Source organism: Lontra canadensis, unplaced genomic scaffold, assembly GCF_010015895.1.
Source record: "Lontra canadensis isolate GAN:19392208 unplaced genomic scaffold, GSC_riverotter_1.0 scaffold5, whole genome shotgun sequence".
NCBI lineage: Eukaryota > Metazoa > Chordata > Mammalia > Carnivora > Mustelidae > Lontra > Lontra canadensis.
Window position 1 is genome coordinate 19,090,253 of NW_022630999.1, and position 15,612 is coordinate 19,105,864.

The following is a 15,612-nucleotide window of genomic DNA, read 5'->3' on the forward strand; positions in this document are numbered from 1 at the left end:
AGGGGGTCCACAAGGAGGAGGAAGTGTTCTATAGCAGAAGGACCCTCTGATACTGCAAAGGGTTCATGGAGAAAGTGATGTGGGAAACAGAGGCAGAAGAAAAATTATTAAATTTCCCTACCCACTGACAAGTCCTTACAACAGGCAGAGTGACATTCCTCTAGGGTCTCCATTACCTCCACCTGGAGGCTTTGCTAAAGGCAAAGGGCAATCCTAGCCTGACCGACCCCTACCCCCAACCAGGATCCTGAAGTCTACTTTAACAATTCCTCCAGAAACTTCATCTCTAAGCCCTCCAAGGTACATGTTGACAAACATTCCCAAGCATATGGCCCACTGATAGACATCTAAAGGGTCTTACCATTAATGAATAACCTTTTTCCCGACAACAGCTAGCTCCTCAAGGTCCTGGAAGCCTTGCTTCCAAAATTCCTTAGAGACTTGTGTCATCCCTAACCCCCTCCCAACTTGCAGGTAAATAATGGACCATTCCTCACAGTCCCAGGGCAGCAGCTCTTTCTGCCCACAGGTCCTGTCCCCGTGCTTTAATAAACCACCATTTTGCACCAAAGATGTCTCAAGAATTCTTTCTTGGTCTTCGGCTCCAGACCTCACCCCACTGAATCTCACTTATATTCTAAGACTTCATCAAAAGTATGATGCTATTCTGTGTCTCCCCCACCCCCAGAGCTTTCCAGCCTTAGATTGTAGTGCCTTGCTTGACCATCAAAGACACACAAATGACCACAGCTCTCTAAGAATGTGGGAGAGGAGCACAGCTGTGGTGAAGTAGAGGGTTCCCTGAGACCCACAGTGAGAGAACTTTGAAGCAGAGGGCTGGATGTCTGATGTCCAGGAGAACCTACACCCCAGGCCACAGATCTTCACCGTCTCTGCTTCTCAAGATGCCATCCCTGCCAAAAGTTACTGCAGGAACCCTGAATAGTTGTGCATATCCATTTCAGAAGGAACGCAGAAATCTGTACAGCTGCCTTTTAGACTCTGCCACCCCAGATCTGCCTCTGTTCTGATGTCTCACTTGTCCCCTTTATTAGGACATCCTGATAACCCAGGACAGGGCTACCATTTTGTGAGGGGACTGATCATCACGCCCCTGCGGCACATCCATTCTGGGGGTGCACTGGCCATGGGAACCCATCTTGGCTGGGCAGACTAAATGGTGCAGCTGGTAGGGGGTATACCATCCTAGCATGTCTTGGTCTGACCGTAGAGAGTTGAGGTTGGAGAAGTACATGCTCATATTTAACTTCCAGGGCTAAACCAGGCACCAGTGGTTGGCACTGAATGAGGGCAGTTACTGCAGGATGTTCCCAGACATTATCTGCCCTGGTGAAGCACTTTGCTGCCTATTTTGTCCCTCTGGGGTCAAAGGACCAAACTGCTCCCACGAGCCTTGGTACCTGCTGGTGTGAGGAAGATGACCCTAGAGACCACACCCATTGAAAGAACTCTTAAGTTCTAAATAGTTGGCCACATGATTTGAAGTCTTACTCCTGGTTTGAGTTCAGGGAGTACATTTTTTCTTTCAGGTAGAAAGTTACAAATAATGGTTAGTTTTTCCATAGAAAATGTTATAAATGAATAGTGGTTAGTTTCTCAGGTGAGCCCACCAAAGCCGGGTGGACATTACTATAGCTGAAATGCTATACATTTGCTCTAAAAATAATAGAAGGCAATATTGTAGATTCAGGTTTTTTTTTTTAAGTGATATCATATAGTCCATGAGCTTCATAGCATCACTGACCCTGCCTGAGAGCCTCATTGGAAGAGTTACAGGAATCACTGCCTTTTGCCTGATATCAACGGCAGAGGGAAGGTGGAGAGGGGAGCATCATGGGAAACAGAAACTGGCGGTGTTAAATAGGAGGAAATGATCTGACTTGAGACCTGGTTCTACCAGGTACTGGTTGTGTATCCTTAGTTAGTGCTTTAGCTTCTTGAGTTAGTCTCATTACTTATTAAAAAAAAAAGAACTGCTAATATTGTTTCTACAGGGTTTGCTGAGGGAAAACATGGAGCTGAATTGTGAATGGCAGAGGCTTTGAAGACTAATAGACCAAGGTGTGCCTTGTATAATGGGGCTCACCACAATACTATGGGTTGTTAAGAGGACTGAGTGGTATAATGTGTATTAAGTACTCAGCACAGTGTGCTGCATGTGATGGCAAGTGGTGACTGCCATTAATGACATTATGTTACTGTCCTCCCTCTCCCCATGGAGGTGGATTCCCTTCTGTCATGTGTGCCTCCCTCTCTTCTGGTCTTGAAGAGCTAAGTTGCCATTTCGGTTTGGCTTAAGGAATAGGAAAGACGGTGGAGCAGTGTGACCAGCTCAAGTTGGCAGGTATTAAGTTGGGTCACTGAGGATGTCAGTCTACTCCAGTAGCATCATAGGATGAAAGGAGAATGAGAATAGGGGACGGGGAGTTCTGGGACTGCTTTATCTAAAGGGCCCATAAAAGGGATAAACAGAGAAGTGAAGGAGATAAATCCATAGTGAGGAGTAGAGGAGGGGGTGGTTAAGTCTTCTTTAGGGGATCTCTATTAAGGACACTGGGGAAGTTCATACAAACTTTAGCCTGTGTTTATTCTCTTGATTCTTGCCACTATCCAACTGTCAGGCAACAAGCAGGCCAACTGTTTGACCCTCCTTGTCTGTTTTGCTGAAATATCATCTCAGAAGTATCTGGTGGAAGAATTACCACATGAGCAGTGGGCTAGTGGGCAGATCATGTTCTCCAGGGACTCCCATCTGCCTCTTCTAAAAGATCAGTCTAACTTAGGCCCCTTTTCTTGTGTTTCTGTGGGCTGTAATTTGATCACCATTTCTTGAACCCCTTTAGATGAGCCTTGTGTCAGATCTCTCTCACTGTGACAGGACATGAACAATATTCTCCTGCAGGAGAGCTTGGATTTCAAGTTACTGGTCTGCCACTGTCTGCTGGAGGGCCCAGGGCTAATGACTTAACCTTTCTGAAAGCCTATTCTATTTGTAAAATGAAGGTACTGGGCTCCATTGTCTCAAAATTTCCTTCCAGTTCTAACATTTCAGCTGTTTCTCTTCCACATAAGAGATGTCCCACTCTTAGCTTTTTTTTTTTCCCCCTTCTGCATGATTTTGTCTGTCTTAGAGTAATAAAGTAGAGGCTAGAGGTTAGGTAAGCAGCAAAATTTAATACTAGGAGTATGACAGTCAATTAGAACCATTTATGTTTCGAGTCTCCTGAAAACTGATTGAAATCCCCCTTTGGCTGTGGGGGTGGGTAGGGACTATGATAAGCACCATAATTACTGCTGGGCCTCAAAGAAGGTTACTGGATATGGGGAGAGAAACAATGATTCATTTTCTTTCTCAAGGCACATATGCTTTATGAAGCAAACCCCAGTTTTGTTCATGCTTTCTGAATGGCTGTTTTGGGCCCCTTCCTGATAATTCTGTGGCTGAGCTATTACAGAAATGTGTTTTGAGTATGAGGACTCAACTTGGCCAGGTCACCTCTTGGCCATCATGTGTTCTGGGGCAAGCTCTTTACCTTTCTGGAAGTATAGTGCACATTGTCAAGGGCCTGTGCAGTGCAAATTGGCCAAATGGATGAGCATGGTCCTTGAGATAGTGTAGGATGATGGTTAGGAGAACCAGCCTTGGAAAACAGGCAGATACAGATTGAAACCCAGCTCTGCCTCTAAATAGCTGTATAAGTTTGGCAAGTAACTTAGTCACCCCAACCCTCCCTTCTCCACCTGTAATGAACTTGTAAATGGAATTATAAGGTTCCTACTTTACGGGGTTCCTGGGAACATCACATGACATGTGGCAGATACATAGCCTGGCACATAGTAAATACTCAAAACTAATTAATTCTCATTATATTTTAGGTTTGATTCATGCCCCCTACGGGGCTGAAAATCAAGTAGGAGAGGCGGAGTTAAATATCAGTTAAAAGCAATAACTGATAAGTAACACAGATATTCAGGGATGCCCAGATGAGTGGGGGAAAGCATTGTGGGGAAGATGAGAAATGAACGGGGTCTGAAAACATCAGAATGTAAGGGCCACCCATTCATTCTTCCACTACGTTTTGGAGAACTTACTTCTGTTAGAGACTATCCTAAGTACTGAATTCAAAAAGGTACATTCTAATAATGAGCCAAATGATAAATAAATATATGGTATATTTAGGTAGTAATAAACACTGCAAATAAAAATGCAGCAGAGTAAGGGAAACAAAAGTCATGGCAGGAGGTGGGGGTCCTATTTGGGATAAAGTAAATAAAAAAACTTTTGAACAGAAGCCTGTATGGAACAAGAGAGGAAGTGATGTGCAGTTCTGAGGGGGGAGCTTTCTGGGCAGAAAGAAGAGCAAGTGCAAAGGTCCTGAGTGCATCCAAAGAATGATGAGAATGCTAATGCAACTGGAGTAGAGTGAGCAAGGGAAGAAGAGTCTAGCAAATGGGATTGAAGAGGCAGCCAGCAGCCAGATTTTGGATTTTATTCTAAGAATGATGTGACGCTCCTGGATATATAAGAGCTGGGGAGTGACAAAATCTGACTTCTGTTTTTAAAAGTTTCACTCTGGCTGCTGTACAGAGAACAAATTATGTTGCCATGGTGGTTAGCAGGGTGGAGGAGGTAGAGAAGGAGTGGAAATGAAGTGTTGGAAAAGATTGCCATGATCAGATGCGAGGCGAGGGGGGGAACGAATGGAGAGGTGGTGGGAAGTGGTAGATTCTGCTTGTGTTTTGACAGCCCAGCCCATGAAGTTTGCTGATGGTTTGGATGTGGGGTCCTCAGCTTGACCCGGTGAACGTAGCTGTCACTGAGGGAGATGGGAGGGCAGGAGAAATAGCAGTGTGTGTGTCCCTGGTAGACAGGTGTTGTAGGGTGTGGGGAAGTGACATAGAGGTAACGGGAGACTGGCAAACTGAACTATAGGAGAAGATGGCAGAAGTAGCCTAGAACCACTGGGAAGGCTTCCAGGGCCAGAATGCATCTGAACTCCAACCACTGGGCAAAAACAATGACATTTCCCATTCCCTGCAGTAACAGCTGGCAAAGTCCTGACTGTGTATTTGGATCTTTGCAGGCCCTTGGCATCCAGCGTGTCATTAATCCTCACTCTAGCCTCATGAAGTAGGCCCCCTTACAACCCGTGTTTCGTAGACAAGACACAGAGACAAAGGGGTGGAATGGCTCACCCAAAAGGATGCATGCAGTGAGAATATGCTGAGTCTGGCAGTCTTGATCAGGGCCTCCCAGGAGAGCCATGGGAAGTGCAGCCCCTTGGACAAGTGTCCTGGAGTGCATTGCCCAGGCCACCTTTCTAAAGGCATTGCTGTTCCGGAGGAATAATCAGTGCCTCGATTTCTACCAATAACGATGGTGCTACAATGAGAGCTTCCCCCTGGAATAGACCTTTTTTTTTTTTTTTCCCGGGCATTGATCCTGCCCCAGGGTGTTTTCCAGAACTTGCACCGCTCCCTAATTACCTAGTAATGCTGAGGGCTTATGAAAATGCTGTCATTTGTTTGAGAAGGGGAGGGAAGACTGAAAGAAGAAAAAAAAAAAAAAAAAGAAAGAAAATGCTCTTAAACCTGGCAGAACTCCAGGCTGGGTAATTACATTCTTCGGGGTGGTGTTCTCACCACACACAGTCTGTGGAGTATTTTGGGAGCTTTCTGTAGGAATTGTGCTAAAAACATGAAAAATATTATCATTATTATTTTCTTCTACGTCTTTTAAAACGGGGTCTTTATAAAGCCACGGAGGCAGCCTCTCTCTGATTGCGTTTTTGCCAATTTGTTAGCTGTCAGCGATCTGTTCTCAGATCATAAATTTGACGGCTTCCCCCCCTCCTTGAATTGTTTCGCACTAGAAGCCTAAAATCTTCAAGCCAGAAGAGACCTTGGTACAGCCCCCACATTTTACAGATTGAGAAGCGAGCCCAGGGGAGGGGAAGGAACCTGCTGATCGCCACTGTTGCAGGCAGGGAGCACAGGTCCTCCCAGACCCATCCCTTGTCCTTTTTCTTTCCCGCTAGGTCCCTGCCCTCAAATGGACTCTCCGTGTCAGAGCCAGAACAGTCTATAGCCATCACCTAATGTAGTCAACTCATTTTACAGGTGGGGGAACAGAGGCCCAGAGATGAAGTGGACTTGTCCTCCAAGGTGATATTGGATGGGTGTTTGGACCCTTAAGCCTTGCCTTCCGTTGACCGAGGACTGGCACTCTGTGGTCTGTGGGCCAGCTCAAGCTCAGAGACGTTTTCCTCTGCCCCAACCCTTTTGGTGCCCCTTGCAGGGAAGGTATACTTAATATTTTAAAAAAATCCTTACTTAGGGGCGCCTGGGTGGCTCAGTGGGTTAAGCCTCTGTCTTCGGCTCAGGTCATGATCTCAGGGTCCTGGGATTGAGCCCCGCATTGGGCTCTCTGCTCAGCGGGGAGCCTGCTTCCCTTCCTTTCTCTCTCTGCCTGCCTCTCTGCCCACTTGTGATCTCTGTCTGTCAAATAAATAAAATCTTAAAAAAAAAAATCCTTATTTCTGCTTTCTCTTAAAACAACAACAACAACAACAACAAAACAGACTATTTGGCCACAACTGGCCTATGGTTCCTTACAAGAACTGGCTGGCATTGAGGCCTTGGAACTACCCTTTGAAAGGTTGTATACCTTCTAGTTCTCTTTGTCCTCACTGTTCTCTCCCCAGCATGGTTCATTTCATTCATTTTCTTGCTTGGCCCAAAGAGGCATTTGTATCTGAAATCCCCACCCAACACCCCACTCCTTGATTTGTAGTGTAAAACCAAAGCCAAAAAAATAAATCTTAGACTATTTTGGCTATATGGTAATGAAACATAAAGAATGCCAAAGAGGGACGCCTGGGTGGCTCAGCCGGTTAAGTGGCTGCCTTTGATTAGGGTCATGATCCCAGGGATCAAGTCCCACATCAGGCTCCTTGCTCAGCAGGGAACCTCTTTCTCCCTCTGCCTGCTGCTCCCCCTGCTTGTGGCTCTCCCTCTGACCAATAAATAAATCAAATCTTTAAAAAAATTAAAAAAGAATGCCAAAGAGATGAACTACAATAGGTCAAATTGATCCTAGGGGTAGATGCCATGCCATCTCTAGGGCAGTTTGAACAGCATTACAAGGCCTGTCTACAGCCTGGAGTCTCTTCAGCAGATACACATCTGTTTGAACTTGGGGGAACACTCATTTTCAGGTGTCCTATTTTAAATGTGAAAAGTCTTGAAAGAAGATGACTCTAATCTCTTTCTAATGTAGTATGATGAAGGGAAAGACTAGGACTGGGGCCCAGCATCTAGTCCCAGGCATGCCAGCTGCTATGTACCCTAAGAAAGGTGTTTCAATCTCAGAACTATTGCTATTTTGGGCCAGACAGTTCTTTGTTGTCGGGGGAGGTCCTGTGCTTTGCAGGATATTTGACAGTATCCCTGGGCCATCACAAGATGTCAGCAGCACCTGGCCCATTATGAGAACCAAACATGTCTCCAGACATTGCCAAGTATCATCTGGGGGAGAAAATCACTGCCAGTTGAGACCCGCTGTCTTAAGCTGAACTTCTAGGCGCTTGTGAGTCTTACTGAATCTGTAAGAAGTTTTTAATTCCTGTCCTGTAGGTTTGGGGGTGGGGATCAAATGGTATGATGGATATACAAGTGAATGTAAATCCCAGTGTGTGACATACTGGTACAGGGTTTGGTTGCCATCAATCATCACCGACTATGAACAGTCCAGCCTTCCAAGCCTGATACTGGGGATGGCAAACAGGCTTCAGAACTAATGGGGGACACAGCACAGTATACTAATGACAGATGACCTCAGAATAGGCTATTAAGGCAAGGTATGGTATGTCGTCCCAGCCTTTGAGGCTGAGGAAATGAGGAAATCCCCTTCCACTCGTGGCCAGTATTTTCTTTCTCATGTACATTCCTGGTCATATAACTACTGTCCTAAAAATGTACCATTGTTCCCCAGTGCCTGAGAGAAATTCCGTGGCCTCCAACCCCTGACCCTGACTACTAGGTTTCACATTCCCCATTCTCTCCTCCCAGTCTGCAGCACAGGCTCCAGGCTCCCAGAGTATACAGTGTCCTCTCCTGCCTCCAGCCTTTGCAGATGCTCTTCCCTTGGATCCTGTGTCTTCCCTCCGCCCTCCCTTTCTGCCTTTTGAAGCCTTGCCGGCTCCCCATGGTTGCTTCCTTCTTTGCTCCCCCAGACTTGTGTTTACATCTCTATCAGAGCTCATGTCATGGTCTGTTTTCGATGACAGATGGCAGGATTCATCTATCTTCCTCCTCTACTACATTCACCGGCCTGGAGGCAGAAACTGTGCCATATTCCCTTTCCATATCCCCCAGCCCATGATACCCTATGGGGTACAGAGTAGGTTCTCCACCCATATTTGAAGAGAATTTTAAAGATAAACAGTTGAACCTAAACATAATTTGACCTAGATGCTCAAGCTTGAAATATGTAAGCTCCATGTTTATTTAATCCTTGAACAACTATGTATTTAATAGACCAAGGGGAGCCATTGACCATATTTGAACAAAGCAATGACATAGTTAGAGCTATATTTTAGGAAAACCTGTCTGACTATAGGATTTCTAATGATCATAGAAATTGCATGGTTTTGACTCCCTAAAGCCCCCTTCCCCCAAAGTAAGCAAAACAAATCTTAACTATTACAGGTAGGCGTTGAGGTTTTGCTAATTAATCCTTGTAAAGGACTTTGAGATCTTCCCCTGAAAGGTGACAGAGAAGTGTGAAGCTTTCAGTGACAGCCTAATTATTATTATTACCAGGCACAAAGCTCGGGGAACTTAAAAGATCCCCAGGTACCATTCAAAATAGCAAGAGACAAAAATATGCAAATGGAGAAATTATAAGAAGGAATCCTGGCATTACAGACTCCTAATGTTATCAGGGACCTTAGAGGTCTTTCCTGATCTGTTCTCTCACCTTCTCAAGGGGATGCTTATACTCCCTCTAGAATGTTCTTGCTCAGTACTTTCTGTCATTAGAGCCTGAGGGTTAAGATCTTGGGCCTCAGGGTAGAATTTCCTGTGTTCAAATCCTCATTCTCTTCCTTGTTAGTAATGGCAACTTGGGGAAATTATTAGGTCTCAGTTTCTTTATCTGTAAAATGGGGGTGAGATTATCTACTACAGGCATCATTGTACAATTAAGTGATGTGTGCACAGCCTGGCACACAGTAAACAAATAAACACTTGTGTTAAAAACCATTTGAGCTAATTAATAGATGTGCAGGTGCATAGGAAATTAGAAAGCATCTGACCTCCAAGTTGTTCCTGGTTCTGGAGCTCCATCAAACATGGTGAGCTGTTTCTTGCAAATCCCAGCCCTCATAGCGTCACGTGAGTGTGCGTAATTGAGCAATCCTGGCAAAGGAAGTGAGGAGCCTTGGGAAGAAATGGCCTAGTCAAATGCCAAAGCAAAATCAGGTCTGTTCTTCTTTCTAACTATAGAGAGGTAGAACTCTCCTTTTCCTGTGCCATCATCTGTTGAGTGGGAGTTCTGATCAGGGCTGTGGGTCAACTGGTAATGCCCAGAACATTCAAGTTCATAGGATGGACCCTATGTTGGTCCTGAGGGTCCAGGCCCCATCTTAGTAGGTCTGTATTTTTATGATTTAGTCTACAGAGCCTCCAGATTTTCATTTGTAAAATAAGGGTGGTGGCTACTTCACAGGGCTGGTGTGAGGAAAGAGTGAGGTCACACTGTGAAGTTGCTTCAGAAACTGCAAAGTGCTCTGTGATGGTTCGTGACTGTCACTTGGCAGCCCACACTACTTCCCTGAACACAGTTGTTCTCTCTACAGGTTATTTCGGTGGAGGCTCCAGTCCAGGAGGGTCTATGGACTTCTCGTTTACATGGACATGACCAGCATCCAGAGAAAACTGAAAGAAGCCTGAATCTTCTCACTAGAATCCCTGCAAAATGACTCATGTAATTGCTCTAAGCATCCTTAGCCTTTGTTGTACACCCACACAATTCTGATGCTGTAGACTCCTACAGCAGGGAAACTGGGAAGGGGACCCATTTTACATGCCCAGGATCCGGAAGAGACCACCAATTCCTCCTGTAAAAGCAGACAGGGACCACCAAATGTCCAAGCCAAGGCACCTGCCAATCACTCCAGACCCCCTGGTTTGCCTCTCTGTTATTCCTATTAGGGAGGAAAAGGCTTTATTTTCCTTTAAAGCTCCTAGGAGGGATTTCTAGGGTCTTCCCCCTCAGGAATTAGTTGTAGGAATAATTGGGCCAGTGGAGTGCAGGAGATATATCCAGCACAGCCTGTGTGCTCCTAGAAGAAGTGACCTAGATCAAGCAGCGGATGGATGGAGGACTATTGTGGGGACCCCCTGCCACCTGCTGACTTGCAGCTGAACCCACATTTCCAGTAGCATCTGTAGGGCTGGGAGTTGGGGGAGGGGGCAGAGAGAGCTGGGGGAGGGGAGGGGGAGAGAGGGGGGGTTGTTCCTTTCAGGACCAGGCTCCCTGTATCATCCCCCAGCCCCAGCCCCCACCACCACCCATCTGCACACACAGAGAGGAGGAGAAGGTGAGGACTGGGAGACAGGGGGTGGTAGGCAGAGGAGGTCAGCCCTGGAACTTGAGCTGTCTTGGTGGGTATTAGCGCCGCCTGAGCTCGCAGCCTGTGTGAGTGTGAGGGGGAGAGCGAGAGCAAGGGAGGGAGAGAGAGGCAGGCTGCGAGAGGAGAGGGGGAGCAAGCGCTCCGCCAGCATGAGGACGGGCTTCTCTTTTCCGTGCTCAGTTAATCTGGCTGTCAGTTGGTGTTAACGCTGCCGTTTAAGTGCTCTGATTCCAAGGGAAACAGACAAACCTCCCAGAAGGAAAGAAGGAAGCAAGCAAGCAAGGCAGGAACTGCAGGAGGAAAAGAAAAAGCAGAACAGAGAGAGGAATCAAGGGAAGGGGGGGAAATACCAAATCTATGACTGGACCTGAGCTTCTTTTTCGCCAATGCAAAAAGGAATATGCAGCACATTTTTGCCTTCTTCTGCACCGGTTTCCTAGGCGCGGTAGTAGGTGCCAATTTCCCCAACAATATCCAGATCGGTGAGTGAGAGGGGCAGCCTGGGGAGGGACTTTCTGGGTCTGGAATGGGTTTTTTTTGGCGGGGGGGTGTCTGTGTCCCTCAAACCCCCTGCTATGGACTGTGCTTGGATAGAAAGCTGGTGATGATGGAAGGCAGACTTGGACTGCCAGCAGGGGAGGGGGCTTCTCTTGATCAGATGAGGAGCAAAGGGAAGTGTGCACACACATATTTACACATACAAACACAGCTTCACACACACCACTCACACTCTAGGCATGAGCATGTGAAATGGAGGAACCACTGCTTTGAAAGAAAGAAAATTCAGGCTGTAGCGAGGAGGAAAGGGGTAGTGGGTGTTTAAAGGAGTTCACTCCATTGCTTGATAGATGGTGCCTGATTTTATTTATTTATATAAATATGTGTGGTGTATTTCTGTGTGTGATGAGGTATTAAATATGCACATATGTATTTAACTGACTGAGGCAATGATTTCCTGGCTGGAGGAGGGGAAAGAGACCCTCTGAAAGGAGTGAAGGGCGCTGGGTTTATCGCAGCCCCTGAAATAATGCCAGGAGGCCCCCACTCTAAGTCGAGGGGGGGGCTCTCATTCCTGCACTGGACGCCCCCAGCTGCCTTCTCTCTGCTATCTGCCATGCTGGGCTGGTGGTCCCCAGTCCTCCAATCCCGGAACTTCTTAGCCTGTCTTTATTCCTGCCCTTGCCCCCACCTCATAGATGTGCCATCCACAGACATCGTCTACCTTTTACACATACACTAGCACACACAGACACATGTTTCCCCTCCCTCCTCTTAGCTGTCCCCATCCTTAGGCTCTATCTTCTCAACTTAGAGGCAGGTTTCAACATGCTGCCTGCCTTTTTGTTCCCCTTTTCCCCCTCCTGATTGTCATGCTTCTAAAAGGACCCCTCACCGTCCCTGTATTTCTGGGGCAGCTGACAGATACTGCTCCTTTTAATAACAACGGGTGAGAGCAAAACAAACAGGAACAATAACACCAGTAACAATGCGTGTCCACAAGGGCTCGGGGCTTCAGTGTGACCAGCGTGCCAGCACTGTGTGTGTCCTGGAATAGAGCTAGCTGCTTTGCTTGGAGGCATTTTGGTTGGTCTGGGTTCTGTTTTCTCTCCCCCACAGGGACATAGCTCCACTAGGGAAAGTTGCTATTACTGGTACTTTGTATTCTTTGTGTGAGTGTGTTGGGGGGGGATAGGATATGGTGCAAGTCCTATTCTGCTGGGCACACATGTGCCGCAGTACCAGGCTCTCCCGGCCTCTCCAGCATGCCTGCTCCAAGGGTGGTTGGAACAGCCATGGAGTAACTTGCTTTGTTTCCTGACACCTGTTAAACTATATTCTGAAGTGTGTCTGTGTATATGTGTTAGTGCCTTACACGCAAAACAAAACTTCCTGCCTCCGGAGACACTTCCCTTGAAGCCCCATCTGTGCCGCCTACCTCCCCACCCCCACCCCCCTCTTTCATTCATTACGGAGGAGGCAGGGGACAGGGACGTGTTTGGGGTGTGGTCACCTGGTGGGGGGAGGGTGGGTGGAGCGTCAGAATCCAGCAGGAGTTTTTTGTTTTTACTCTTTAAAATGGTGGCATATTAACATGTGTAAATCACTTGCTCTTCTGTGGAGAAGATTTTGTTTATGTGGGAACTTGCGCATGGCCTGTACGTTGCTGGTTGGAAACGCTTGTCTTGAGATGTGTGGACTTGCTCTCTCTAAGTGTATTTGTGTACAGCACTGTGGGTATGAACGCGGGGAGGTGGTTTGTGTTTTGGGTACGCATATGGGATATGTGTTTGCCCCCATGTATCTCTGCAGATTTTTCATCATATTTAGTTCCAACTTGTTTGTTCAACTGGTAAGACCATTGTTTGTTTTCAAATAAAAGGCTGAAACATTACATTGTAGAACAAATGCTGAGAATATGACCGCCATCAGGTAGTATTTAATTCTACTTGTACGATTGCTAATAAAAGCCTCACAGTCCATTTATTGGTTCTTAAACACAAACACATACCCACTGTATAAGAAGTTGTAAGTACATTACGTTGGGACTGTGATTCCTGCCGAATCTGAGATAAACTTCTCTGTAAACATTCATTATAGTTCAGTCTCTGGAAATAGCTGATTCGAATCCGTAGAAATGGAATTTAATTCATTTTACATTGTCCACAGTAAATACAAAGGTAAGCCATGTACTCTTGCTTCTTGGAACTAGAGCCCCAACAGGCACCTTTGTTATGCTTTTCACTAGAATAGAATGTTCATACCCTCTTGACATTCTTAAACCCCCACACCTTTGAAGTCCAGGATTCTACCATGCAAATAGACACCATGGCAATCTCTTATGTAACAAGCCATTCCTAGGTAGCTGGGATCATGAGTGTCAGAGAAGAAGCAAAATACTGTTTGTAAAAATTCAGGTTTTTCAGAAGAAATGAATAATATATCTCAGAGGTGACAGAATAGTTAAATTGCATGCAGGTCTTGCCAGGTCAGAGACCAAAAGTGTCAAAGTGAAGGGTTACAGTGCTGAAGAAGCCCACAGGGTCCCAGAGCTAGATTTCCCCCTGCAACATTTGTTAGTACTACTTCCTGTAAGTCTCTGTAATGAGGAATGGGTCCGATAGAGGAAAGATTAGGTGCAGCGAAGGTTTACGTGCACACAGAGCTTAGGCTGCCTGGATGGTTATAGGGGGAGGAGGAAGAGAAACGCAGTTATCCTGTTTTCTCTGACCTCATCTGGGTTGAGGAGTGAACAACGAAATATTTGGGCGGAGTGATAGAGGCCCTTGTCATATCCAAGTTCATCAGTGGAAGTTGAAGCCTCCATGTCCACTTGAGTCTCTCTGAACTCCCCTCCCCACCACTGAAGGCTACAAGTAGTGAGTTTGGCACGGGGAGAAGAAAAGGGCCCATCTGGGGTGGGGTGTTGGGGGATTAAACCTGTCTCTATCCCAGATACCATGTTGCCTTTTCTTTCCTCATAGGGGGATTATTTCCAAACCAGCAGTCACAGGAACATGCCGCTTTTAGATTTGCTTTGTCACAACTCACAGAGCCCCCAAAGCTGCTCCCCCAGATTGATATTGTGAACATCAGCGACAGCTTTGAGATGACCTATAGATGTAAGTAATCGCTGCTATTCCTGACATTTCTTTCTGCGATCGACCAATGAAAGGAGAGCGTGCGAGTAGGTGGTAGTGTTGCAAAAAACCACTTGAGTTGTCATTCGTCTTCATAAGAGAAAGCCCTCCAAGAAAAATTTCCAGGGCCTTTTGAGTGATTCTATCAGTTGGTATTTTAGATCCTGGAATGCTTTAGAAAATGGGACTGCTTTTTCACTGTCAGCTAACTTTAAATGCCAGGACGATGGGTGCTTGGGTTGACTGCCTCTTCCCTACCTTGCAGAGGTTTTCTTCTTCAGCTGGGAGAGTTTCACACATAAGAAACTTTGGAGAGATAGAGAATTAAAGATACGGACTTGGGAAATGCAGTTTAAAATGCTTACGCCTCTCCAGTGCACAAGTTAAAAGGAGAAAATATACCCGTGGCTGATTAGAAAGGATATGTGACAAGTTGTCTCTCTGGTTCCCCACTTTGGGAAATGACCTGAACTTTTGTAAAGTTGGTGCCTTGATTATTTCCAAAATGCTTTGAAGTGATTGATGCTTAAGACATAGTTTGTTGGATGGCCTTTGAGAGGTGATCTCAAAGAGAAGGAAGAGAGAAGTCTCTGACATATGAATTGAATGCAGAGGAAAATGTGGGCAACAAATACCATTTTGAGTTTTTCTCACAACTAGGACTGAAAAGGAGATCTGTGTGGTTCCATGATTGCAATTTGATGACAGATGGAGGCATAAAAATTAATCAGTAGAGACACTTTCCCTTCAGGGATTAAACTCAAGTAGGAATTTCTGGCATGGAGGTGTGAGCTGAATGGCCAAGAACAACTGGAGACCCAAATCTGGGTTAAACTGGCACCATAGGCTTTGTGTGCCCCTATGGACTTGGTGACTCCTACTGAGCTTTGCACAAAGACATAGATCACATTTCCTTCATCTCTTTCCCACATTCCCTCACGGTGGGCTCTTAGTGGGTTGAACTGAATGTGCATTATGCATTGAAAGCTCATATGGAGAATTTGGAATTTTCCCTATTCCTAAGACCACTCATAAGACAATGTTCATACAAATTCCAAGAATTATAATTATACCAGATTCCACTTATTGAGGATTTACTGTGTGTTAGGAACTATGTTAAGTATTTTAGAGACAATTATATTAGCATTTATTATCACTTATTGAGCACCACAACGGCCCTTGCAATGCACTATTTTTCATGTGTTAGCTGATTTAATCCCCACAGGCATCATAGGGGGCACTATGTTACCTTCTTTTTAGGAAACTGAGGCTGCACCAAGTTACATAACTTGCCCAGGGTTGTCCAGGATAAATGG

General features: G+C 45.9%; 1 protein-coding gene across 2 annotated transcripts in view; it reads left to right on the top strand.

Annotated features, from left to right (window-relative positions):
- The first annotated feature begins 10,779 nt into the window (after positions 1-10,779).
- Positions 10,780-15,612, top strand: part of GRIA1 (glutamate ionotropic receptor AMPA type subunit 1) — a 302,360-nt gene continuing 297,527 nt past the window's right edge. For both annotated transcript variants that reach the window (XM_032851618.1, XM_032851617.1), the window contains exons 1-2: positions 10,780-11,140; positions 14,141-14,278. In XM_032851618.1, the coding sequence (XP_032707509.1) occupies positions 11,059-11,140; positions 14,141-14,278 (220 nt within the window). In that variant the 5' untranslated portion in view covers positions 10,780-11,058. The remainder of the gene's footprint in view (positions 11,141-14,140; positions 14,279-15,612) is intronic.